This window comes from Camelina sativa, chromosome 5 (genome assembly GCF_030686135.1).
Source record: "Camelina sativa cultivar CO46 ecotype springtype chromosome 5, ASM3068613v1".
Taxonomy (NCBI): domain Eukaryota; kingdom Viridiplantae; phylum Streptophyta; class Magnoliopsida; order Brassicales; family Brassicaceae; genus Camelina; species Camelina sativa.
The window spans coordinates 1261810-1287533 of NC_141884.1; the positions used below are offsets into that span (position 1 = coordinate 1261810).

A 25724-nucleotide genomic window follows, 5' to 3' on the forward strand; every position below is an offset into this window, starting at 1 on the left:
TTTATTATTTTTATGCTTTTTTTTTTTTTTGACGATACATTGCTTTTTTTTTAATTTTATAAAAGACCTTTTGATATCGAAATCAACGTAATGCAATCAAAATTCCACAAACATAAGATCACAAATAATGCCTCAAATGCTCAAAATTATAAAGCCTATAAACAAATTTTTGTGATTAAAAATTGCGCTTTTTTTATTTATAAATTGCACTAAGTAGAGAGATGTGTTCCATTCTTTGAATATTAATATCAAACTATTTCTCCTACGCAATGCAGCAATTGATAAACCTTTAGTAGTTTTAACTTGAAACTGAAATTGCCCTTTTGCATTAGAATGCTTGTGTTCATGCATCTGATGATGTAAAATTAGTAAGTACTATGGAAGACCAAATCTCGATAAATGAGCTCTAAGTTCAACCGTTACGAGGTTAAATATGTTGAATCCAAGAACATTACCATTATATATTTATCTTTGCTTACATAAAGACATTGCTTCTATTTATAGGAATGAGAGCTTCTGACGGTATTCGTTTATTTCTTCTTCAATTTGTGTAGATAAAAAAAAAGAAAAAAAAATCATATATATAACGAACGAATATAATGGTCTACATTTCAACACGTAAATGATCTTACTTCAAATTTTTTTTTTGGTTGAAAATATCTCACCTCAATTGCAGCATTTGATATGAATTCAGAATTAGATTCATAAGAAATTAGCAGTGATAACTGATAAATTAGGTCTGCTTTGGTTAACTAACCCGTTAAAAATACTAAACCGAACCGTAATCCTACTAAAAATATTTGATGGACCGAGAACCTATATTGTATAGATTATTTTAAATTCTCTCTTCTAATAAGCTTTTTCTAATATCAAAATTTTACATAAAGACAAAATTACTCAGATATAATCATATAACTATTTATATATATAAGAATTTGGTACCACAAATCAGTTAGAAACATGGAAACTAAGTATTTGTTTTGTCATTGAAGACATTAACAATGGTCAGTCAAACTATGTCCCAGAGAAAGATTGAAAAACTTATCTAACCTTTTGTCTTAGCATAATTGTTTAGCGTATCTACCGTAACTTGTAATAGCGTATATTCTTGTTATGTTGGTATGTTGCCTTCTTACTATTTTGATGTTTCAGATCTCTTTTATTGATTGGTTGGGCTTAACCTGCATTGTTTCATTTTCGTTATAGAAATTCCTTTTTTGGCCCAATTCCTCATTTTATGTCTTCGTTGCTACTTCTTTCTTTTCATTTTTGATTTTTTCACTTGGGCTCTTATCACACACAAAAAAGAAGTGAAAACACAGAGATGTCTGGAATCCTTTGATATGTATTATGACACAAATGGGTTTCGGAAATGATTTGATATCTTATTATTCGCAAGAGAAGAGTACACGTTCTTAAAAAACCAAGATGAATCACAAAACATATATGTTCATAGTGAGTCTAGTGACACTACTAATTGAAGAAGATTTGTCTTTTTTTTTATATATAAAGAATACGTATCGAAATTTTCCAAAAGAATAAATAAAAAGGGTTTTTCCAAGGTTTAAAGCTTTTGATAGATGTCTACAAATTGCAGAGTAGTGGAGTTAAGTAAGGAAAATCAGCTTTTAAATTTCAGAAAAGGTTATATTAATGACAGTTTAAAACTTTTATTAATGCGTCTCATTCGATCATTGGAAGACCAAGTTTGCCGCAAAATGAATCATCGACCAAGTATCACAATTCACATTAAAGAGAAAATGGTTGGGACTTGGGAGTGAGCAACACCAAGATATATTTAACTTTTAGGCAAAAACATCCAAGCTTGCTCCGACCTATTTGATTCATCAAGCTTGATTTTGTTCCAAGAGAAGCAAGTGTTTTAGTTGATTCTCTAGCTAACTAAATTCTCTCTCAAACTTTTTTTCTCGGCCGTTGAACTGATAATAATAAGTAATTTTCAATATTCAGTTGCTTGCTTGAACCCCAAAAAAAAACTATTTCAATAGGTCAAACAAAAACAAAATGAGAACAAAGGTGATGTTGGTTTCTAAGAATCTCAAGTTAAAGAAATCATATACGGAGACAAAAGTGAACTTAACTAAAGATAACGTCATGGAGGTTAAGTTAGTTGATAGGTACTTTTTCAAGATAAAGCAAATCAATATATGTCCTATATAACTTGGCTTGTTTCTTAAGCAAAACCATCGTACGTGCAACGTGCTCATATATCGTAATAAACAAAAAAAAAAGCAAGATATTCCAATCAACACTACTAGAAGTAAAGCTTGATATTCTCAAAAAAAAAGAAAAAAAAAATATTTCATATATATCACTTTTGTTAGTGATATAATTAATGTAGTGATGTAAGTATACGTAGTTAATATAACTAATCAAATTGTTTTAATCCTATTGGAACCGGAGTTCAAAGTTTTTGGTTACTGACAAAACTGATGAATGAAAAACCCAATTACAATAACAGTGATCAGTCTGACAGTAGCCCAAAAGGGTCAATCATTCACTTTGTAGAATTTATAGAGGAACAATATATAAATAGTCAAAAATGTATTCGAAATAAATATAATGTTTGGAGAAAATAATTTATCAGCTGTTATCCATATAAAGAAATACATATGTGAATTGAAACTGAAACTTACATACAGGAATCCAATGAAATGAAAAAAAAAAAAACAAAAGGTGAACAGATATATAGGATTCCAAATTTTGTGACAAAACTTGAGATCTAATCTTTGGCAAAAAGAGAGTGTTGCGTAAAGCCTAATCAGTATGAGTGCGAGACATCGATGCATGTAAATGGGAGACACAAATTTAGCAATGGTCCTTTTTGGTCCAATCCCTTAACCTTAAATTAAGGGGTTTTAACCTTTTTATTACATGATTGATTTTACTCTATCAAACGTTTTTTTGTTTTTAAATCTTACTAGAGCCCCTAAATAGCCATAGCATGCGCGAGGGAAATTATACTAATGCGATGATCATTTTCAAATTTCACCACTAGGCCAAAACTAAGTTGGCACCATATAAGTTTTTTATATCAATCGTGGCCCTGTAAATCAACTAAATACTTAACAAAACTCATAGTATCCCAAATAAAACACTTGTATATTTACTATTAAATAATTTGTCTACCACTTCCTTACTTAGAGTGTCGGTGCGGAACTCACTCTTATTAACTAGTTAGAAATGTCTTCAAGTATATATGCCAGAATAAACCATGGTAAAACAACCATATATGAAGCCGACAAAACTCCTCGCGTTGCCTATTGTCATCATATCCTCTTCGAACGTAACATCATGAAATCTCAAACCCTTTCAACATATGTAGCCACGAGATCTTCTTCTTTTAGTATCACCAATCTATACATGACATGTTTTGCTTTTTTAGTTTTTTCTAATGACCTCACGTGGTGGTTTCAAAGGAATCCACTTCTTTTTTAAACATAGACCCCCCCCCAATATGTCACCATAGCTTGCCCAAAAATTCCGAAAATATGAAGTAGCGTTTACTTTATGTAATTCGTCGCGAAAAATAACTTATATAACCCTTAGTGAAAATGCTAACATTTACATTTTTAACGATGTTTCTATAATCGTAAAGATGCTGTCAAAAGAAAATGTTTAACTTATTTATTTGTAAACTGAATTTTTTGAAGAAATAACTATAGATCTCCTTGTTTTTAATTATTGCTAGGTTTCGAGGGGAATCTTTCTTACAATGTGGTTGTGGACATAGCATGTGTGGTATCAATTAACTTTTTTGGCAATTACAAATTCTCTTTTCCCCACTTATATATCAACTCATGATTCATGACCCCACCCTCTCGTATAAGTGATGTTCCAATGTTCTCAATTTCTAAATTTGAGTAGGATTTACTCGTTACTCTTACATAGTATTGACTGTATGATCTTCAAAGAGAGTGTAAATAAATTTAGATTAAACAACAAACGATATATATGTGTAAAATATAGCATTCTAAGATGTTTTGCTCACTCAAATAACAGGCGGTACATAGATTTTTTTTTTCATTCTCATTGAGGATTTCGAATAGTCTGTTGTTCACTGGAGAAATTATTATGTAAATAAATTTATATTATCGGTAAGAATGTATAAACTAGATGCACGATGTAATTATACTTTCACTAATGAAAGAATTTGGTCATGATATAATGTGTTGCGTGAATTTAGCTCAATCAGCAATCTACACGTACTTATATTTTACGCCTAAGTATTAAATATTATAGAACACTTGTCAATGAACATTCAAACAATCATACACTGCTCAAATATATTATAATTTATATCTGATATAATAATAGCCACTATTAAGCAAGACCATCAATCCATCATTAACTATATTATTTTCCAAAAATGGTTTGGGTTATGGTTTATCAAGCAAGATTGGTGGTTACTTCGCACAGAGCTTGCTAGTATGGTTTCATTAAAAATCGACGGCTATACGTATTCGGAATATTAGTCAGGTTTCAGCCCGAATTACTTTTTATTTAAAAATATAGAAATACTAAAAGATGCTGAATATAATTAATGTTACATGCTGAAACGAAATAAATGTAACGACGAGAATTTGTTGGGAGAGGAGTGGTAGATACTTAATTCACATGCAAGTGCATTTGTGTTCTCATGATAAAGGCTTCTCAAGCTACTATGCCTGCATGTGTATTTTGGATGTAGTACATATATACATTAAATCACAAATTGTATTAAACCAACACGTCGCCGAGATTAACTCGGCAAGTATGAAATGCCAAATATATATGTATATAATTTTGTTTTTAGTGACATTTGTGTAGAGATCATCTAAAATGTTCTGATTTCTGATTCTGACGCAAGAGAACATACGAATTTAATTCTATCATGAACCTTTTAATTATTGAAAAATAAATATTATTAGGTTAATACTAAATAGTTTAGTGTGCATATAAATATATTAGGGCAAAAATATAATTGCTTTTGAAATACACATTTTTGATTATTTTGGGATTGCACCAATAAAAATTAAGATAGAAACATTTTCGGTATCTTATGTCTTCGTAATTGTTTGTGTTCGCAATAAAATGGTTTCTTACAAAAAAAAAGACAGATAATATACTTCATAGTCATACACACACGGATACACCTATAATTTGCTATTCACACTTTCTAAAATTGTAACCATACGTGAACCGTGATACACTGATACGTCCACGTATCGTCTGTAACTTACCAAACAAGTCCATCTAGAACTTCTTCAACCTAAAATCATACAGAATAACAGATTTGAGAAGCTGGCACATATTGGACTGACGTGGCAGATACAAGAAGATCTGGTTGGTGCATAGATATGCCTTGTCATCGCCATCCTCTGATATCCTCTTCTCACGGTCACCGCCTCTTACTGTTTTTCCTCTTTTTCCAATTATCTCTTTCACTTGAGACACTTATCTTATTTTTTATTTCATTTTCTAAAATTTCACTATCCAACATCTTTTTTTATTATTAGGGAAACTAAGGACATTTACTTGAATTTGATGCTTACGATCCTCAAATTTTATAGTATTATTAGGTTTTGATGTTTTTGATGATGGTGGCGCGCCGGATGCATAAAAAGATTAAAGTGAGTTAGTGTGCATGTTCTTTTTTGAACAAGAAATAAAAGAAATATGATCATGTAGCTAAATATTAAAAACTAATCAGTAGTAGTTTATAAGAGATGTTACTTACTAATAATTGAAGCTGTGATTTAAATATATATAGAAACACTTATTAAAGTCCTAACTCTATAGTCGTCCATTGCTTCTCAAGCGTTCAAAGTAAACTAGTTATGAGTTTATGACTTATGTTTATAACTCAACATACAAAAAAAAAACTAGTAATAGAAAATTTAATTGAATAAAAGAAAATAGTCTAAAACACAATAAGCATTAAAATATTGTAATATGGGGCTAAGTAAGAAATGTTGAATGGATGGAGATATGAATGAGGCTTTGGACTTTTCTCAAGTGAGAACTAAGAAGTGGAGAAAAGCTTGACAGTTTCGTGACATAAACATTGACCGAATAGATCCGAGAGATATCGGGCCGGTTCGGGTGTATCCACTTTACGTACGGCTAATGCACGGCGCGATACGTGGTCCGATGAATGCGGCAATTTGGGTCCATATATTTTAATTTTCCTCTTTTCTTTTGAAACTTGTTTTTAATATAAAACCAAAATAAAAATTCACTTTTTTGTTCTATGTAAGTGGGAGTCTTTTCTCTACCTCATCCTAAAGTGAAAATTCTTGAATTTAGGGGGTATGTAATTTGGCGCCAATGTAAAAGTTGAATCGTAAAAATGAGACTAGTAATTATCATAACGAATGATTAATAATTGAGGTTAATTTTGAGTTTTTGGCAAAATTAAAGATGTGAAAGTAGTGGCAACAAATGGCAATGGCATGCATGAAAAAAACAGAAAAAGGGTTTAGGACTAAGTAAAAAGAGTAAAGTAGTAATGATGGCGATACTGTTGAGCTTAGCAAATTCCGTTTCGTGATTGATGGCTACAACTTGTTTTTTAAGCAAACCAAATTTCTTCTCTCTTTTACTTAAACCCGATTAGTAATAGTCTCACACTTGAAACTTCATTTTTAAAAAACCAATATAACTCACACTTACTACAGAGAGTCCTATATTTTTTTGGATATTTACTCTGTAGTTTTCTGATGTCTCACTATCTCAGACGAGATTTCATAATATTTGTGGTGGATTTTAAAAGAGCAAATATCAATTTATAAAAGTGTAAGGTGGAGGATGGTTTGTAACCGTTTTGTCATTTCTGATAGAAGTGTACTAGCTATAGTTCTTTTTGCCATCAGTGTATTTACTTTAGAATCATTATTTTCAAGAAAAGAAGAGAGAATCTGTACGTAGTAGATTCATGTCATAAGACAATTCACCTTTGAACAAGACTACCCGCGCAAGTAAAGAAGTGTAAAAACGAGCAGAGTCAAGAACATATTAAAGGCTTATATATATGTAATGCATTTATTTGGTCAGCAAAACAAACATAATTTATGCATTAGTATAAAGTATAATCTCTTATTATAACTTTATAAGTATGAAACGCCTCAAATAAGGTCAACTCCGATATTCTTTGTCGAACTTTTTAAAAAAAAATTGTTTTTTTAATAGAAAAATTATCAAGTTTCCAAGTCGTCACAATTGTTTTTTTAAACCAGCAGGAATCAATGAGATAATTTTTTAAAGTATCATTATAGTATCTATTTAAAATGAGATTATATTTTTTTAATTATGACGAAACGGTTACAAACCTACCTCCACCTTACGTAGAATTAGTAATCTGTTTTTTAAAAGTTAAATTTTGACAAAAAGGAAAATTAAAAAGAGTCTTAGCCAATAATATCTCTCTCTTACTCTAACTTTGGAGTTCCCTTCCCTCCATAAATACCGAACCTCACTCCTTCTTCTTCCACCATCCTCTTCTCCAATTAACAAACCTTAACTCTTTTCTCTACAACAAGAGCGCAAGCTCGAAACCGCTCTTGTTCTTTCTTTCATTTTCTCCTTTATCAAAACCCTCAATAGTAAAACTTAGAACTCTCTTTTTTTTTTTTTGATAATTCACACACAAAAATGGCTATTAAACTAGCAATTCTGTTTACCACATTTGTCCTTTTTAACCTTGCCGACGCTAGAATCCCCGGCGTTTACTCCGGCAGTTCATGGCAAAACGCACACGCCACTTTTTACGGTGGCAGCGACGCCTCCGGCACTATGGGTCAGTCCATCAAAACAGAGCATATATACTTGAGTAACTTTTTGTTTAAATTATATCTTAACGAAATGGGTTTAATTAATTACAGGAGGAGCTTGTGGTTACGGTAACCTATACAGCCAAGGGTACGGGACCAACACGGCAGCTTTGAGCACGGCGCTGTTTAACAACGGTATGAGTTGTGGAGCCTGCTTTGAGCTAAAATGCGCCAACGACCCTCAATGGTGCCACTCAGGTAGTCCTTCGATCCTCATCACCGCAACCAACTTCTGCCCACCAAACTTGGCTCAGCCCAGCGACAACGGAGGATGGTGCAACCCGCCACGTGAACACTTCGACCTAGCCATGCCTGTCTTCCTCAAGATCGCTCAATATCGCGCTGGCATTGTCCCAGTCTCATACCGCAGGTACTCATCTTGTTTAATAGTCTAGGGTCTTGCCAATATTTACAAGATAATAAGACCATAACTAGCACACAAAAATAAACAATTAGTGGAGGCCATTGTTGACATTTTTGTGTTCTATTTTAACGGGAGTATAGATGATCTTTTAGGTAATTTTAAATATTTAAACTAATACTTGAAGTCAAAAACTTCTTAGAGCATCATTAGTGGAGTACCTCTCCTAAGTTACTCTCAAATTAATTAATCATATAATTAATACTAATTTAAGTAAAGCAACCCTAAGAGTATTTTTGCAAAATCATTCCTTTACTAGAGAACCCAAAGAAGGTTGCTCAATTTTTTAAATAATAATTTTTTAATTTGTATTTAGTAATTATCAAACTTTAATAATCTAAAATGACAAAACAACTATTAAACTTTTTATATTACATAAAACTTTGGAATCTTAAACATATTTTACAAACTTTGGAATATTAAACATATTATACAAAATTCAAAATAGTTCACATATTTTACAATAAGAGTTGAAAAGAATTGAAACCTAAATGTTTGTCAACATTTGATCTACTAGTTTGTCTCTATGACTTGAGAAGACAAAAAGGATATCTTGAATATATTAGCATGCTGAAGGGTTATATGAGCAACCATATCAACACCCACCCTAACCGCACAAACTGGACATACCTGCACAAACTGATCTAAGTTGTCATTTAGAATCCAAACAAAGTCTCCAGAAATAGATTCAATAGACACAGCTGATTCAACTATTCTCCCTTGTGAATCAGATTAAAAAAATCCTAATCTTCTCAGTTGCCTTTAGTCAAACCCTCCAAGAAACAACAGAGGAACCAATACTGCTCAGTCTAAGCTTTTGAGAATAATGTGATGAACCAACACTGCTCAGTCTAAGCTTTTGAGAATAATGTGATGAACCAGAAAGGGCAAGCAAAGTAGCATCACAGGAGTGATTAAAATGCTACAAAGACTGCAACTTTTTGAATATTATTTCATCCAAGTTCTCAGAAATCAAGCAAAGCCAGAAACCAACCAACAACAATCAACAAGCTTTGAAATTTCCATGTCATAATCAAACCATGCTTCATCAACCAAATACAAAAGCCCCTATCCTTTCATTTTATCAAGTATCAATCAAATGACGAAACCTTCCAACAAAAAATCGATTATTTCCCATAAACTTTCTCAAACCTTGAAACAAAAATCAAGGATTCTAAATCGGTACAAAAGAACACAAAGTCTATCATCTAACTACCTTGTCCTTCACCCATCAATTTGTTAGCCAATAGAAGATCAGATAATAATCATAATAATCGTTTAGAACAGAGGAAGAAAATAAAAAATCAAACGAAACGGGAAAGACAGATACAGTTATACAAAGACCACGATTCTGAAACCTCGCCGTCCGCTTTAGACCCCCGGAAACCTCCGCCTTCGTTGTTCCACCAATCTGAAACCTCCGCCGTCGTTTGTCTTCAGAACCGAAGCGTCATCATCTTAGGGTTACACCGTTTGTTCTTCGCCATCGCCTCTGCTTGCCATCATCCTCCATATTTAGCCGGAAAATTCATCAGATTCGGTCTGAATCGATGGAATTTCCCGGAATTCGCAAGAATCGCCACCCAAATCGCCTTTCACCCGACAGAGAAGAGAGAGAGAGATTCGGAAAGAAAAAAAAAATGGAAACAAAAATAATTAAGTTTTATATTTCTCTTAGAACCAATAAAAAAACGCCACGTTGCGTTTCTCGGGGTGTTGCTTCAGTTACTATCAGAAGTAACGATACTCACTAAACTGGACTCGAAAATGGATTTAATATTCTGTTTTTGGGGTCCAACAAGAGAGTACCCCTAAGAGTATTCACCACTAATGATGGTCTTACAAATCATTTAGAAGCATTTTTGTATGATGTGTCTAATGCACAAATTAATTTATTACTAATTTCCAAAATTTATTGACATGTAAGTGAGTGACTAAACGAGTGTGAAATGTTGGTTATTGTTTGTTTGTAGGGTGCCTTGTAGAAAGAGAGGAGGAATAAGGTTCACGACCAACGGTCACCGTTACTTCAACTTGATTCTGATCACTAACGTGGCTGGAGCAGGAGACATCGTGAGGGCAAACGTGAAAGGTTCACGGACTGGTTGGATGAGTTTGAGCAGGAACTGGGGTCAAAACTGGCAATCAAACGCTGTTTTGGTTGGTCAGTCACTGTCATTCCGCGTCACAGGCAGTGACCGTAGGACATCTACTACGTGGAACATGGTTCCTTCTAACTGGCAGTTTGGTCAAACCTTTGTCGGGAAGAATTTCAGGGTTTAATTAAGTACCGAGTTTCGAGTAACTCGAAAATTTGGAGGAAATCGAAAAAATATTAAAGTGGTTCGAGACAAAAGAAAACTCTCCGCTAATTTCGCTATTCCTCTTTTTTTTTCTTTAGTTTTCATATATGGGGGAAAGTATCTTTGACTTTTGTGTGTTTTCACTTTTTTTTGTTGTGATGTTTTTGGGGTTTGGTGTTTTTAATTGTGTGAGTGGTAAAGGGGGAAATGGAAAGAGAAAGTGAGAGTAGCTGAAGTGGCTGTGAGAAAATTTTTGTAACAGCCCGCAGCTATTCAAAAGTATTTTACATGGTTAGTTTGGTTGTAAGTTACAACTTGTAACGTTTAATTTCTGTGTAATCTAAAAAAGAACATGGTTGTATTATGATACTTTTTTACGAATCTTCTGTTTTTTACTCTTTCTGACGCCATAAACAACACAGTTTTTGTTAAGTTAATTCATGTTAGTGATAGATCCACGGGGATCCCACTTAGAAACAAGAATAATTCAATGGCTATCGGTCTATTAAATTGCCTTTAATAAGTGGGATTTGATTTTTTTGACCGATGTATTTATAAAGTAAAAAAAAAAAAAGTGTTTCCGACAGCATTTGATGCAAAACGTAACATAAGTCCACAAGTCGTTCTACTTGGTATTCATTTTTCCTTTTTGGTGATATGAACGGAACATGTCTTCTCCACTTACAAATTTATCTAAAGTTTATACTCATTTCCATTATATATTTTTAATAATTTATACTATTACTCCACTTTAAAAGTTTGATTTAATTGATGAAAGCATCGGAGTAAATTTCGCTGCTTCTGTTTAAACATTTTGAATTGTTGAATATTATTTTGTTTATTTCGTCAAAGTGTTCATATGAAATTATATTTTAATTTATTTTTAAATTACAGACTAACGAGAATGTTGTATACATCCGAGAGAGAAGTTACCAAATATTGTTATTCTATTCAAGATAAGGATCTCTCATCTTTACAATGACAATAGATAACGAAACTCGTGTCCATATGTTTGAATCTCTACCATTTTAGCTAAAGGGACTTTTGCTTTTCTCTTCAAACATTCCATAATCAGGCCCTTTAGGTTCCCTGATCGAGGCAACTGGCTATATATCCATTCCAAAAGGGATTCAATATCATCCGCAAAATCTTTCATGTGCCATTGCAGAAGCTGTGGAACCACAATCTTTTTCTTGCTTGAAACACCCACGGAGGCTTCTAAATACTCCACTCTTGCTCTCCCTAAACCGTTCACCACTTCCTCTGCTGTATAAACTCTAAGCTGCACATAATTATAATTATCTCATTATTTTTAAATATTTGAGTAATAACCGATTAAGATAAACAATATTGTTTGTCCACTTACTGCTGGTGAAGACCAACTTCCACGGCAAAGCGCAAATGTCACGTTGGGCTCTGAATATCCTAAACCATAAGTGTGTCGTAGGAGAGTTTCTTTCTCATCAAGCGAGTCCTTTCATGAAGATGTTGATTAGCTCTATTGTGGTAATTGATTCTATTTATATGTATGAATTGAAATGGAATGCACTTACATGTTCTGGTTCACAAGGATGTCGCAAGACGAAATGTTCTATCGCCAGAGCGTTGAGGACTATACCACCAACGTTGAGTGAAGCCTGCCAAAAAAAAAAAAAAAAAATTAACAAAGGCCATCATTAGTTCTGAAAATTTTCTACAAGTAGAGATAACATCTAGAGTTCTCTCATCAAAAAAGTTACCTTGTTCATCAAGGTAAGTAGTCTATTGTGCGACGATGGTAACCCATACTCAAGAAATGCCTATCATATATTGGAACATAGAATCCGATTTTTAGTTTGATCTATGTGTGATGATATCTTATATAAGAATTCTATAATTTGTTTTGTAGAATGTGGCGTACATGCATGATACATGCGTTATAGATATTAATCCAGAAGGCGAGTTTTTGCTTGTAGGTCAAAAAACTCAAATCCACCTCCGATAGTTTCTCCATCAAAACACTGCTAACACACAGAGCGTCAATAAACCAATTTCATCAAGAATTATATAATACTATTCGATGAGATCATTCTGTATGGTGAATTCACATAATGTAAAGTAACACCTCAAGCGTGGAACAGCCGGTGAACAATAGTGGGTGAAACGGGTCACATCGATGGAACTTCTTGAAATGTGGATGAAGTTTTTGTAAGGGCCAATGTCTCTGGTGACTCCACCGCTCGAGTCTGGCAATACGTGATAAGGATCAAGATTCATTGCATTTTGGTAATAACTATATGTGTTTGATTTCCGGCTACAAGAAGAGGGCCTTCTCGAGAGCGAGACATCGATATCCCCTTTGGTCTTTGATGAAACATGATTAAGTTCCAAGTAAATGCCTATGAGACAGTTGATGAGTTGTTCAGATACTTCGTTAGGGTCGTCTTTAGTCTTCACTTCCACAAGTCGAAGCCCTTTTCTTACTCTACCCATTTGCATCCTCGATACTCCATCAAATTCATCTGCTCATCAAAACCATGACCTTGAGTGAAATATGCAGCTTATACAAAAACATTCGGAATAAGCAAACTACATTACCTGTGAAGCCACCTGAAGACGTGGCATCTAAGAAATCGGGAGCATAAGAAAACGAGAGCCTTGAATGAGTACTTGAGACAGCGTCTAGAGTAGAGCGTTGGTAACAATGAGACAATGATCGTTGATGAAGATCATGTTTTAGAGGCAGAGTACTCTGTTTCACGTGGCTCTGCCTTGCCACTGTCCTCTTCTGCTCGGTCATCTGCAATTGCATCTCTTGCCTTTGTCTCTGTTCGTAATATAGTTTAAGCTTTAGCTCCTCGATTTTTCGGTCTAGACATAAAATCTCTGTCTCCACGACGGCTAATTCTTGTATAAGCTCGGAAAACTATTAGACAGCAAAGACCTTAATTGTTTGATCATTACTTCATTAGGAAATAGTTAGTATTATGTGAGGTATGAGTATTGGTTTTACCTGAGGTGGAAGAAACAGTGAGGAGATACTTGGAAGAGACACAACTGAGCCATCGAAAGCAGCCTGTAGAGTTCTCTTTACTGCTTCTTCTTCCTCTAGTCTCTCTTTAAGATGCATTACCTACATAAACATATACAAACATTTAAAATCGTATAAGTAACAATTGGAATACAGAGTTTTGAGTCTTTTTTTATGAACAGAGGTACTTACTCCTTCCTCTAAGTCATGTCTCTTGTTACTATGTTGCTGTGAAGCTTCCATGAGTAATTCCTCAAATTTCATGAGTATCAGAGAAACAGAAGAAGAAGGAAACGGGACTAAGTAGAGAAAGAGAATGATTAGAGTGAAACGTGGGAGCCATTAAAAGGGTCGGTAGGAGAATTGAGTAGTTACAAAAATTAAAGAGTATTTTAACAGTTATTGACTTTTGTTTTTGGGTCACTAGAGTTTGTTAAGCAAGGATAATGTAAGTCACATGAGACTCGCCGGAACAACGGCGGATCAGATCAGTGACATATAGAATAGAACACACAAAAGACTTCCACTATAATTAGAAACACAGTTTTTTTAGAGGTGTGTTTGTATGACGTGAACCCCATCACCGTAGAGATTATTCTCAGCCAAAACTGTTAGTAATAATGATCGTGATTAACAATGTTGTTATTTCTCAAATTTACATTATGTGAGTGCAAAAAAAAAAAAACTTGACATGACTTAAATTTATAATGTCATGCTTAAAACTACACATACAATTTTTTTTTTTGAAAAATTATAAGATCACACACATTTTGTATAAAAGAAATAAAATAACAAAAATGTATACGGAAACGTTTTAATATATAAACCCACCCAAGTCACTCATTAGGATGTCAGAAACCTAAACCTAATAGTCGTGACATCAAAAAGAAAAAACAGAGAGATATAAAACATAAGCCGCAAGCGCCGCCAACTCATTCCTTACAAAGAGATCAAGAAAAGAGCCACTTTGGTGAAACACAAAAGTTGTGTTTGATTCAGAGGTCTGAATCTGCTGTTACACTGATGGGGTTCGTAGATCTCTGCTGTTAGATTGATTCAACATCCTGTCACACCTAAAGGTACTTTACAGCTAATTCTTCCTTTGAGTAGCCAGTAGCGCTAGGTTGGGACTAGGTATGAGAGATTGACTAGTTGGTTTAATGACAGTACCTTTGATGAGACGGTGTCTCGTCTCAACCTCTCTGTTTTTGGTCATTGGAATACATGCGGCTGTTTTCAAGTTGAAACGACATGGCTTTGTGATTTTTCTCTCCAAGCGAATGGTGATACTCAAACTATCCATATTCTATATATACTGGGAAAGTCGAGTCTTGAGATGATGAAGCTTTGTTTGTTTTCTAGCACCAGTAGCTTGAAACACTTGGTTTTATGGATTTTATCTCATATGGAAGATTTATGTGGGATAGTTTGAGTTGATCAGATGGTAGAAATGGGATATAGATCTATGTTTTAACCTAGATTTAGTTGATCGAATGGTAGAAACAAGGTCATCAAATCCTGTATAGGTATTCGAGTATATGCAAAAGAGTATGCAAAAGAGTAAGATGGATTTTGATAAATCATTAAGATAGTTGACATATATGAGTATATGCAAAAGAGTGAGATGAATTCTGATATATTTGTAGTAGTAGACATATTCTAGGATATGCAAAAGAGTGATACATGGGTTGTGATGAAGGAAATTATAAAAGACAAGTGATTTTGCAAGAAAGAAGATGCGGAAGCTAAGATGTGTATGTGAGTGTGTCTAGGAGATCAATACATGAGTGATGAGTTCTTCACTTGTAATTTTCTCTAATCATTGTACTGGTCTTTTGGCCGAGTCTTATGTTGTATGAAGTTTCATTATTTATAGCAACATTTCTTTTCTTTTTTTTTGTTCATTATTTATACCTTTCACTGCTCAATCAATAACCAGTTTCGTCGCTATGTACTTCTGATATTCTTGCAGTTCGATCACTAGGCTATACATATCGATTATATAACGTTTGTGGCTTATTAAGTTGTGTTTTCTTAGAAAGAATAGTTACAATTGAATCTGATAGTCTAACATGTTTCGTTTCGAGAAGATAAAACATTAGAAAAAATTCTTATGTCAAATTAAATCAAACAAGCATTTGAACGGCATCAAAGGTTCAAATCAGAATCTCTGAGCTTAACCAATGGATTTAGAATCAGACTATAACCCAAACATAAAATTCAATAGAACAAACAATTGATCTGTCTAAGACGTAGATGCAATCCTAAAGTTTCACATTAGGATGGAGGATGAAAAATAAATGACCAGGATAAAAATGATATGGAATTTCACATTAACCACACTAACCAGTAACCACCGGGTATTATCCAGCAAATAAAGAAAGACCAATCTTTACAATATATGTTTCACCCACCTAATTAGGAAAGCTTCGTGATTGTGTCAGCTCACTAGATCCTTTATTTCCGAGTTAGAACATTTAGTTAAAAAACAATTAATATCTGGATTTACTATTTTTTTGAAATGCTTTGGACTTTCGAGTTTGGCCTTTGCTGTTATTGACCAATTCAATTAAATAACACTGGACACACACACATATATATCATACAGAATATTCTAAATAAAATGAAATATACTGTAAATGGTAAAAAGGGAAATGTATGGGATTCTTGCATCCGTTACCGAACAAACTGAAATGAATATTTTGTTTTATAAAATATAAAGTTACCCCTTTCAAATTGAGAGAAGCGGAGAAACCAAGGAAGTATTATTCAAACAAGGAATATATTATCAAAATAAAAAGATTAATTTCTTTCTTTTTTTCTTGATATATATTACCTTTTTATATAAATATAGATATTTTTTTCAAAATTTCAAATATTTTCTTCTGAAAAAGTCAATAATCAAAATATGATTTTCCAGTTATAAAAATATGAATTTGTTTCCTTTTTTTCTTGATATACTTTTTTTTATAAACATATATATTCTCAAGATATATTGTATGCAAATTTTCAAATATTACTTCTGAAAAAGTCAAGAATCATTATATATTTTTCCAATTATAAAAATATACATAAGCAAACAGCTTTTACAAAATATATCCTACTTCAAATAATATAAAAATACAGTGTACATCAGTTTCATCGAAAAAGGCTTTTGTACTACTTACATAAAAAAAAAATTAGGGTATCCACAAGGAAACCTTACCTTGGGACTATATAAACCCAACTCTCGACCTCTCATAAACCTAAACCTAAAACGGCAAAGCCTGACGTCAAAAACACAAAAGAGTTAAACACGAGCGCCGATCTGTAACTCCATCTTGACACAAAAGCAGAGATGAGTTCTAAGATCAGATCCCGCCGTTAGATCGAGTCATGATCTTGTCTTATAGAAAGGTACTTTCATTTACTTATTTTATTTTGTTTACCGAGCCGAGCGTCGTCTAAGACCATTGTTAGTGGAGCAACCCTCCATAGTTACTCTCATATTAATTAATTATATAATTAATACTAAATTAAGTAAAGCAATCTTAGAGAATTTATACAAAATCACTCCATTACTAAAAAACCCAAAGAAGGTTACTCAAACATTTAAATAATAATTTTTTAATTTGTATTTATTAATTATCAAACTTTAATTTTCTAAATTGACAAAACAATTATTTAAAATTTTTAGATTACATAAAATATAAAACAATAAAATTTTACAAACTTTAGAATATGAAACATATTTTACAAAGGTGTCAAATTTGGTAATATATGAGACTAAGTTCGATCAAAGCTCCTTCCAAAGTCTCATTATTTTTTGTTTTAACATTAAACCACCCCTTTCCAAATTTCCATAATTTATCGTTAATTAACAATAATCAAAAATCTACACAAACTGTATGAGGTTTGTTGTTGGAAAATGGTCTCTTTTAACTGTACCAATCCAAGAACAAAACGGAGAAAGCAAGGACGAAAAAAAACAGTAAGAGAAAGGTTCTGCTGCTCCACGTTCTTTGTTGCCTCAACCGCCTGCATTTTAGTGTCAAGCTGAGTGAGAAAACGGGCCACAAGGCACACACTTACACAACAAACACAAAGAGAAAACCACACAAACAGATAAACTAAAGTATTAGGAATGGTATTGAGTCACTGAAACATCCAAATGGGGTTTTACGAACTTCAGATAGCTGAAAACAATAATAGTCCGTTTTCTATCACTAAAGTGAAGAGAAATTCGGACCAATACAAAGTTTATTTCCTATCTCTATACCTACTACTCTAGGTGAATATGATAGCATCCGAATTCAAATTTTAGCTAGCAAAGAGAGGCCCTATGAGTACAGTTTCTTTCCTGTCTCTATACCTACAACGCAATAAGAAGGCAATTCTCATCCTAAATCAAAATAAGTAAGAACACGTAAGGCTCAAACATAAATATATCTCCAACAGTTACTTTGCTCTTGCATATATGATTTACCACTCAAGTCCCCTGCCTTAGGATTGGAATAAAAACACTCTAGAACATATTAGCTTGTTTGGAAAATGTTGGCTTTGCTTCGAATTAATGCTTTGCCCCAAAAAAACATAAATATTCAAACATGCTAAAACATATATGTTACCTGCAAAACGAACCGGTAGTTGCCAACAATAACAGGCCCTACAAGAACACTCTCGAGAAGTTGATCATAAGTCTCATCTTCTGCAGAGCCTACATAGATCAGTTTCCAATCCAAATCTGTACCAAAAGCAAAGCTGAGGTCTAAGTACTGAACAAACCTAATGTTATCATATCTTTACACCATACATTACAAACAATCATACAAAACACTAATCAAACGAGAGACCTTTGTGCAAATAGATCAATCCCAACTAATAAGACAACATGACTTCTACAAGTACACCCAAAATCCCAAAGTTTCAATCTTTAAATTGGTATCACAAATCATAATCAAGCATGAATCTGATATATAGGAATAAGGGTATATCACAATCATTAATAAGAATACTAAAACCCTTGATTTACAAAACCAAGCAAAATCATCAATTTTTCAAATTCTGGGGAAGAAAAGGAGAAACTTTTTACCGTCTTTGAGAGAGTTCAAACACTCGTAAGAGGGAACTTGGCCGATGAAGCCGAGATAGTTTTCCTGAACGCCGAATCTGTGAGTAAATCAATTAATTTTTTGCGGTCTCTCAATGAATCGGCTTTGATTCGCCGTTTGGATCGACAGATAAGAGAGAGACGGTCGAGGAAGAAAGAAAGAAGAAAAAAGGGAAAAAAAAATTCCTTTTTATATTTACGCATCAACGAATCAGAATATGCCACGTAGCGTTGCTACTACCGTTACTTAATTTCTTCCCAGAGAATCGATTCTCTTTTTAATCAAACAAAAAACAGGTTTTTTATTAAATTTTTGGGCCCCAATTATAAGAGAAACCATGAGAGAACTACTAGTAACGATGCTCTAAGACATGGTCTTCTCTTATAGGTTCATGGTCTTATTTTCCATGTTGGGGCCCAATTTTCACCAGCCATGTGTCTCATTCGTCCTATCCGTCCCGATTGTTTTTGGTCTCAAGATGAACCAATATGGTTTTGTTGTGATTTTTCTCTCCAAGCGAATTATGCATTTACTTACATTTAACCATTCACCGTTCTAAGTCCAACATAGCGAATTCTAAGTCCAACATAGCGTAATGGTTATTTGTTTTAAATGAAACTTATAAAAAACATTGTACATATTCCAGGATATGCAAAATAGATCGATGAATTTTGAAGCAATATGTTTCAAATTGCAGGAATATGTTTCAAATAAATGTATTTTTTTTTACTTTTATCAGATATTTCAGGATATGCAAAAAAATTATTTGTAATAAAAATGTATTTTCAATACATGTTTTTTTTTTATAATGAATTTTAACATTTGTGTTGCAATTTTTATGTACTTGTATATTATCATTTTGAAAGTAAATTTATGTTTATCATCGCTTCCGTTTCACCTTTTTACCCATTCGAAAGCTTATCAAGAATCATATATATTCCCATGAGTTGACAATATATGCGTCTTAAGGAGAAAATATGATAATTCGAGTAGACCTTCTGAACTTTAAAATTCATGTCAACTTTTTGAAATTTGTATGTAATAAACCAAAGTATACATCACAAACGTATAGGCCAAAACATATAAAACTAATGTCCAAGTCGTCAGTTCTCAAACGTGCTTCAATCTCCTCATCCCCCAGCTATAGTGACCAACCAAAACTTGTAAGGCAAATTTTACTTTTCGTCATTGAGCCATATGCCTGTCTACTTTTCAAAACAAAGTTGAACAAAGCCATCCAATGGCAAAACCAGAGATTTGTGCAATCGAGGACATCAACACGTCGACTCCAATGCAGCTGCAAATGCTAGGACATGTACATTTGGTTTAAAGAAGCGATTTAAGGAACTTTTATTTGTATTTTTCAATGAGGTTCTGAATTCGAACACCAAAAAAACACAAATGCGTAGGCTTAATGGTTAGTAACATACCGCTTTCTTGTAAGGTCGCTTGTACTCTGATCCTTCTATCGGGTTGTACGGTATCAAGTTAACGTGATAAGTTTTACCCCATTCACGGAGTAGCTCTGCGAGTTCCACCGCATGCTCAACTTTGTCATTGACACCAGCTGCATCATATCATTTTTTAAACTATATATTAGGTGATATAATGTGGGAAGACAAAACAGAAAAGTTTTGTTCATTGCAAGGCTCACACACCTAGAAGGGCATATTCGAAGGAGACTCGTCTATTTGTTTCCTGGAAGTAATCACGACAATCCTTCATAATTGCTTCCAGCGGATAAGCCTTAGCACTTGGTACAATTATCTCTCGGAGACTCTGATTTGGCGCATGTAAACTGATTCGCCAAAAGAACAACTCAAGAGTAAGTAAATAAAATGAAAACATGAAAATCAATAAGATGTGACTGATCCAGAGCATATGTTACATGATTAGAAATTAAGCATTCATGATATGTTTGTGGTATCTTGACCAAAGAACGCTGAGTAAAGTAACAAAGATCATTTTAGTTTTTGACCAACACATGAATAAAAGCAGAAAGGTGACACATGAATCATTCGTTGCCCGATTTCAATGTCCTAAGTAAAAAAAAAGCATACTGCTGTCAAGTGAGTGCTATGTCTTATTGTTTAACAATTATGCAGAGAAATAAATCATATGTTTGTGCAGAGAAACTTCAATTATATCAACACAGAATCATGTCAAAATGGAAAATGGCTTACCTTGTTCATACAACGATGAGCATCAAGCACTGACTTTAGATTCAACATCGGCTCACCCATTCCCATGAAAACCACATTTGTCACCCTATGCTTAAACACGTTCTCAATAGCCAACACCTAGAGATTTAAAATTTACACTTGTAAACACAAGCCACATTTACATTTTTTACTAAGAACTCTTCTCCCGGGTTTCTCAAGTGGGAACAAACATCTGTTTCTAAACACTTCTGCGTCTCTATGATGAAACATTTAGAGTTCTCTCTTGGGATTTTGATAAAAAAAGTTACCTTGTTCATCAAGGTAAGTAGTCTATTGTGCGACGATGGTAACCCATACTCAAGAAATGCCTATCATATATGGAATATAGAATTCGATTTTAAGTTCAATTTTTGTGATGATTCTTATTTAAAAAAAATAAATAATTTATTTTGTAAAAGTGGCGTACATGCGTTGTAGATATTCAGAAGGCGAGTTTTTGCTTGTAGGTCAAAAAACTCAAATCTACCTCCGATAGTTTCTCCATCAAAACACTGCTAACACACATAAAGCGTCGATAAAACAATTTCATCAAAAATTTTATATATACTATTTGATGAGATCATTTTGTATGCTAAATTCACACAATGTACAGTAACACCTCAAGCGTGGAACAGCCGGCGAACAATAGTGGGTGAAACGGGTCACGTCGATGGAACTTCTTGAAATATGAATGAAGTTCTTGTAAGGGCCAATCCTCCGCTCGAGTCCGGCAATACGTGATAAGGATCAAGATTCATTGCATTTTTGGTAATAACTATATGTGTTTGATTTCCGGCTACAAGAAGAGGGCCTTCTCGAGAGCGAGACATCGATATCCCCTTTGGTCTTTGATGAAACATGATTGAGTTCCAAGTAAATTCCTATGAGACAGTTGATGAGTTGTTCAGATACTTCGTTTGGGTCGTCTTTGGTCTTCACTTCAACAAGTCTAAGCCCTTTTTTACTCTACCCATCTGCATCCTCGATACTCCATCAAATTCATCTGTCCACCAAAACCATGACCGTGAGTGAAATGTGCATCTTATACAAAACATTCGGAATAAGCAAACTACTTTACCTGTGAAGCCACCTGAAGACGTGGCATCTAAGAAATCGGGAGCAGAGACAAAGATCGTTGATGAAGATCATGTCTTAGAGGCAGAGTACTCTGTTTCACGTGGCTCTGCCTTGCCACTGTCCTCTTCTGCTCGGTCATCTGCAATTGCATCTCTTGCCTTTGTCTCTGTTCGTAATATAGTTTAAGCTTTAGCTCCTCGATTTTTCGGTCTAGACATAAATCTCTGCCTCCACGACGGCTAATTCTTGTATAAGCTCGGAAAGCTATTAGACAGCAAACACTTTAATTGTTTGATCATTAGGAAATAGTTAGTATTACTATTAAGAAATAGTTAGTATTATATATGTGAGGTATGAGTATTGGTTTTACCTGAGGTGGAAGAAACAATGAGGACATACTTGGAAGAGACACAACAGAGCCATCGAAAGCAGCCTTTAGAGTTCTCTTTATTGCTTCTTCTTCCTCTAGTCTCTCTTTAAGATGCATTACCTGCATAAACATACAAAATCATATAAGTAACAGTTGAAATAAAGAGTTTTGAGTCTTTTTTTTTTAGGAACATAGGTACTTACTCCTTCCTCTAAGTCATGTCTCTTGTTACTATGTTGCTGTGAAGCTTCCATGAGTAGTTCCTTAAATTTCATGAGTATCAGAGAAACAGATGAAAAAGGAAATGGTACTTAGAATGATTAGAGTGAAACGTGGGAGCCATTAAAAGGGTCGGTAGGAGAATTGAGTAGTTACAAAATCTAAAAGAGTATTAAAACAGTTATTGAGGTTGTTAAGAAAGGATAATGTAAGTCACATGAGACTCGCCGGAACAACGGCGGATCAGATCAATGACATATAGAAGAACACACAAAAGATTCCCAATATAATTAGAAACACAGTTTTTTTAGAGGTGTGTGCATGACGTGAACCCCATCACCGTAGAGATTATTCTTAGCCAAAACTGTTAGTAATAATAAACAAAAATGTATACGGAAACGTTTTAATATATAAATGATTGATCCCTTGGGAAGGTTTTTCTCCCATTGATGAGCCTTGTCTTCCAGGGAGAATGGGAAGAGGCGCAACTTGTAACCGTTCTCACTCACGCCGTTGATCTTGGTGAGACCACAAAGACAGCCGAACTCGTCCAAGTGGTCGAGTGGATCCTCCATAGGCAACTCGTGAAACTTGTTTCCTTGGATCATGGTGATCAGACCACTTTTGATCTCAAAGTTGTTGTTCGGCACTGCGGGAGGGACGATTCCAGCACGCTGAGTATGAGTGTTCGGGGCATCCCCAGCACCAATGTTTCGCGGTCCCTGATGTGGTTCATGCTGTTGTTCCATAGTGACTTGTGCGGGATGATCAGTGGGTTGACGAGCCTGTCGTGGGCGTTGCAACCGATTGATTTCGTCAATAACAGGAATGAGATTTTGATGCCCTCTTGATCTGGTGTGCATGCAAGGTTGCAATCAACAGGTATCTGAGATGCAAAGCAAACAAGCAGACAACCAAAACAAGTTAGTACTCAGATTGATTGTGTAACAGAATTTAATCTTGCAAAACTTGAAATCCTAAATGTAACAAAACGATTCCCAAATGGCAACGGCGCCAAATTGATACTAAGATTTTTGTTTCTCCTAGTAGGTTCAATTAACCTTATGCGTTGTAATACTTAAGGTGTCAATCCAAATGGGATGATGCTAGTCACTCAAGATGCAATCAAGCAATCACAAGTTAAGCCAATTCAAGAGAGAGTTTTTCTAACAATCCTAGAATGGTCAAAATACAAAATGAAATGAATTACAGAAACAGAAACGAAAATGTATGACAAGAAGCAAGCAAGAATGAGAGAAACTGAGAACGATTCTAAGCATGAACAAACGAAACAGTTCCGGGAATGTAATAAAAATCAGAAAGAAAGAAGTCCTAAGGATGGGAGTAATTGATGTCGGTGGAGTATCCTAGTCTATAGCGTGTTAACATGTCTCAAGCAAACCATCCCTAAATAATGAGCATCACTTCTTAGCTAATCCAATCTCTTGACAAAAGCTACTCAAACTCAACCACTTCCAAACCTAGCTCTCGCTAGAGAAACATGATCAAGCATGGCATGAAAAACAAGTTCATTCACGTCAACAAACATCCTAGACAACTAATCTCTTAGGCTAGGAACGTAAGTCTCTGGCACTAGTTGGTCAGACATTTCATCGAACACCTTTTGGGTGCGGAGATGTCTAAAACCTAGTTCCAATTGATCAGAGAGAAACTAATATTTCTAATTCTAGTCCAGAAGGGAGTCATACAATCAAAGCTTAAACACTCTACATCCTAAGATCCTCCACCTAATCTATCCCATCCTCAAGAACTACTGCACTACTCAGATCCGAAATTCATCATCAAGCATGCAAACACATAAATCATTGAATCAAGCATCATTAGGTGGATAAAAATAAGGTGAACAACGCTGTAAAAGGAATCAAATGCAAAATCTCAATAATCTCAAAGATATCGGAAATACAAGTCTCCGAACGTTTTTTGGAGGCTAGGTAAACCTTAAGAACAGAACGAGATCAAAACTAAGATATCCAAAACAAGACTTAACAAAATGTATTTATAGTAAAAAACATGTAAATCCCTAAAACTTAAAACGACAAGGTGAAGCGTCGGTTTGGGAATCTCCTGAAGCGCATAAGACGGAACGTCTTCCTGACATGTGCGGTCGAGTCGTGTGTCGTCTCTCCCTAGAGTGAGGTCGAGTGGAATGAGTAGGAGTGGCTCCAGTGGTGTGAGTGAAAATGGCTCGAGCATGGTCTGTGAAAGTGGCTCGAGCTGGGTGTATATGTATCCACTAAAACGATGATAACTCTTGAACCACACCTCCGATTGGCTTGAAATAAACGGCATTGGAAAGATGACTCAATTCTACAACTTTCATGAAGACGTCAAAAGCTGAATCCCTAGACCGGTGGCTCGAGTGATGGCTCGATTGTGGAAGCGAGGAGTAGCCCGATTGTGGAAGTGAGGAGCATGGCTCGGTTGTAGAAGTGAGGAGCGCTCGAATGTGGAAGTGAGGAGGGCTCGGTTGAGGGAGTGAGGAGGGCTCGGTTAGGAGTGAGGAGCATGGCTCGGTTTAGGAAGTGAGGAGGGCTCGGTTTAGGAAGTGCGGAACATGGCTCGGTTGAGGGAGTGAGGAGCATGGCTCGGTTTAGGAAGTGAGGAGGGCTCGGTTTAGGAAGTGAGGAGCGCTCGATTGTGTAAGTGAGGAGCAGCTCGATTGTGTGCGCTTCCAACGTCTCCTAAACACCTGAAAAACTCCGAAATGCGCAATGTATGCAAGAATGATGCAGAAACTTCCTAAACATGCAAAATGTACGAAAGAGGTTCTAAAATGATGCAAAACAACTAGTTGTCCTAGCTAAAGGCATGACAAATACAGGCTAAGGAGATGCAAAATACAGACATATCAACTCCCCCAAACTTATTCTTTGCTTGCCCTCAAGCAAACTATCAAGAACAGAGTATGGAAGAGAGGTGTGAAGATGGGGTCTCAGAACCTAAAACATACTGAATAGAGTAGTTAGAATCAAGGTCCTTGTTTTTAGTTCTATGATGCATGGTGAAGGAACTTTATTTCAAATCTACACATGCTATCCTATCAATCATCCCCTTTAACATTCATTAACAGAGAACCGTGAATCAAGCTAAACAATGTCATTGAACTCATTTGGCTAGGGTAAAGGTTTGAGACATAGATGGTCTCCTCATTACGTGGTTTTATCAATACAGAACAAGGTT

At 34.7% G+C, this 25724-nt stretch overlaps 3 protein-coding genes and 4 long non-coding RNA genes across 8 annotated transcripts; 3 read left to right on the top strand and 4 right to left on the bottom strand.

Moving 5' to 3' along the window:
* Nucleotides 1–7383: 7383 nt before the first annotated feature.
* LOC147943159 (expansin-A4-like) lies at nucleotides 7384–10937 on the top strand. 2 transcript variants are annotated; one of them, XM_087512921.1, is made up of 3 exons: nucleotides 7384–7798; nucleotides 7884–8202; nucleotides 10227–10937. In XM_087512921.1, exons 1-3 carry the CDS (start codon nucleotides 7654–7656, stop codon nucleotides 10534–10536), a joined length of 774 nt encoding a protein of 257 aa, XP_087369047.1. In that variant the 5' UTR covers nucleotides 7384–7653; the 3' UTR covers nucleotides 10537–10937. The 2 variants fall into 2 exon arrangements, with proteins under 2 accessions (XP_087369047.1, XP_087369048.1); XM_087512922.1 differs by lacking the exon at nucleotides 10227–10937 and adding an exon at nucleotides 8985–10145 and having other exon boundaries at nucleotides 7482–7798.
* Nucleotides 10938–11408: 471 nt separating this feature from the next.
* LOC104785467 (uncharacterized) lies at nucleotides 11409–13862 on the bottom strand. The gene is made up of 9 exons (XM_010510691.3): nucleotides 13759–13862; nucleotides 13549–13668; nucleotides 13134–13461; nucleotides 12661–13057; nucleotides 12457–12556; nucleotides 12296–12355; nucleotides 12110–12193; nucleotides 11923–12030; nucleotides 11409–11838 (listed from the first exon to the last, which is right to left on the bottom strand). Exons 1-9 carry the CDS (start codon nucleotides 13828–13830, stop codon nucleotides 11530–11532), a joined length of 1578 nt encoding a protein of 525 aa, XP_010508993.2. The 5' UTR covers nucleotides 13831–13862; the 3' UTR covers nucleotides 11409–11529.
* Nucleotides 13863–14416: 554 nt separating this feature from the next.
* LOC104785466 (uncharacterized) lies at nucleotides 14417–15458 on the top strand. Its single transcript, XR_767366.2, has 2 exons — nucleotides 14417–14645; nucleotides 14734–15458. It is a non-coding gene; the product is annotated as an uncharacterized LOC104785466 (long non-coding RNA).
* Nucleotides 15459–17473: 2015 nt separating this feature from the next.
* Nucleotides 17474–18286, bottom strand: LOC147943160 (uncharacterized). Its single transcript, XR_015598187.1, has 2 exons — nucleotides 18174–18286; nucleotides 17474–17583 (listed from the first exon to the last, which is right to left on the bottom strand). It is a non-coding gene; the product is annotated as an uncharacterized LOC147943160 (long non-coding RNA).
* Nucleotides 18287–18582: 296 nt separating this feature from the next.
* On the top strand, nucleotides 18583–19199 carry LOC147943161 (uncharacterized). Its single transcript, XR_015598185.1, has 2 exons — nucleotides 18583–18716; nucleotides 18786–19199. It is a non-coding gene; the product is annotated as an uncharacterized LOC147943161 (long non-coding RNA).
* Nucleotides 19200–20072: 873 nt separating this feature from the next.
* Nucleotides 20073–20960, bottom strand: LOC104785464 (uncharacterized). Its single transcript, XR_015598186.1, has 3 exons — nucleotides 20840–20960; nucleotides 20315–20454; nucleotides 20073–20223 (listed from the first exon to the last, which is right to left on the bottom strand). It is a non-coding gene; the product is annotated as an uncharacterized LOC104785464 (long non-coding RNA).
* A 441-nt stretch (nucleotides 20961–21401) lies between these two features.
* On the bottom strand, nucleotides 21402–22605 carry LOC104785463 (uncharacterized). Its single transcript, XM_087512920.1, is given in 9 exon segments — nucleotides 21402–21570; nucleotides 21573–21621; nucleotides 21623–21819; nucleotides 21822–21860; nucleotides 21936–21980; nucleotides 21983–22156; nucleotides 22159–22198; nucleotides 22305–22424; nucleotides 22508–22605. Coding segments are annotated over 9 exon segments (882 nt in total). The 5' UTR covers nucleotides 22580–22605; the 3' UTR covers nucleotides 21402–21424.
* Nucleotides 22606–25724: the final 3119 nt, after the last annotated feature.

Excerpts from the sequence above, each read along its gene's own strand:
- LOC147943159 (XM_087512921.1), top strand. The coding sequence starts at position 7,654 with ATGGCTATTAAACTAGCAATTCTGTTTACCACATTTGTCCTTTTTAAC. Across the intron at positions 7,799-7,883 it reads CGACGCCTCCGGCACTATGG|GAGGAGCTTGTGGTTACGGT; the intron begins GTCAGTCCATCA and ends AATTAATTACAG. Across the intron at positions 8,203-10,226 it reads GTCCCAGTCTCATACCGCAG|GGTGCCTTGTAGAAAGAGAG; the intron begins GTACTCATCTTG and ends GTTTGTTTGTAG.
- LOC104785467 (XM_010510691.3), bottom strand. The coding sequence starts at position 13,830 with ATGAAATTTGAGGAATTACTCATGGAAGCTTCACAGCAACATAGTAAC. Across the intron at positions 13,462-13,548 it reads CACTGTTTCTTCCACCTCAG|TTTTCCGAGCTTATACAAGA; the intron begins GTAAAACCAATA and ends GCTGTCTAATAG. Across the intron at positions 12,356-12,456 it reads ATAACGCATGTATCATGCAT|GCATTTCTTGAGTATGGGTT; the intron begins GTACGCCACATT and ends AATATATGATAG.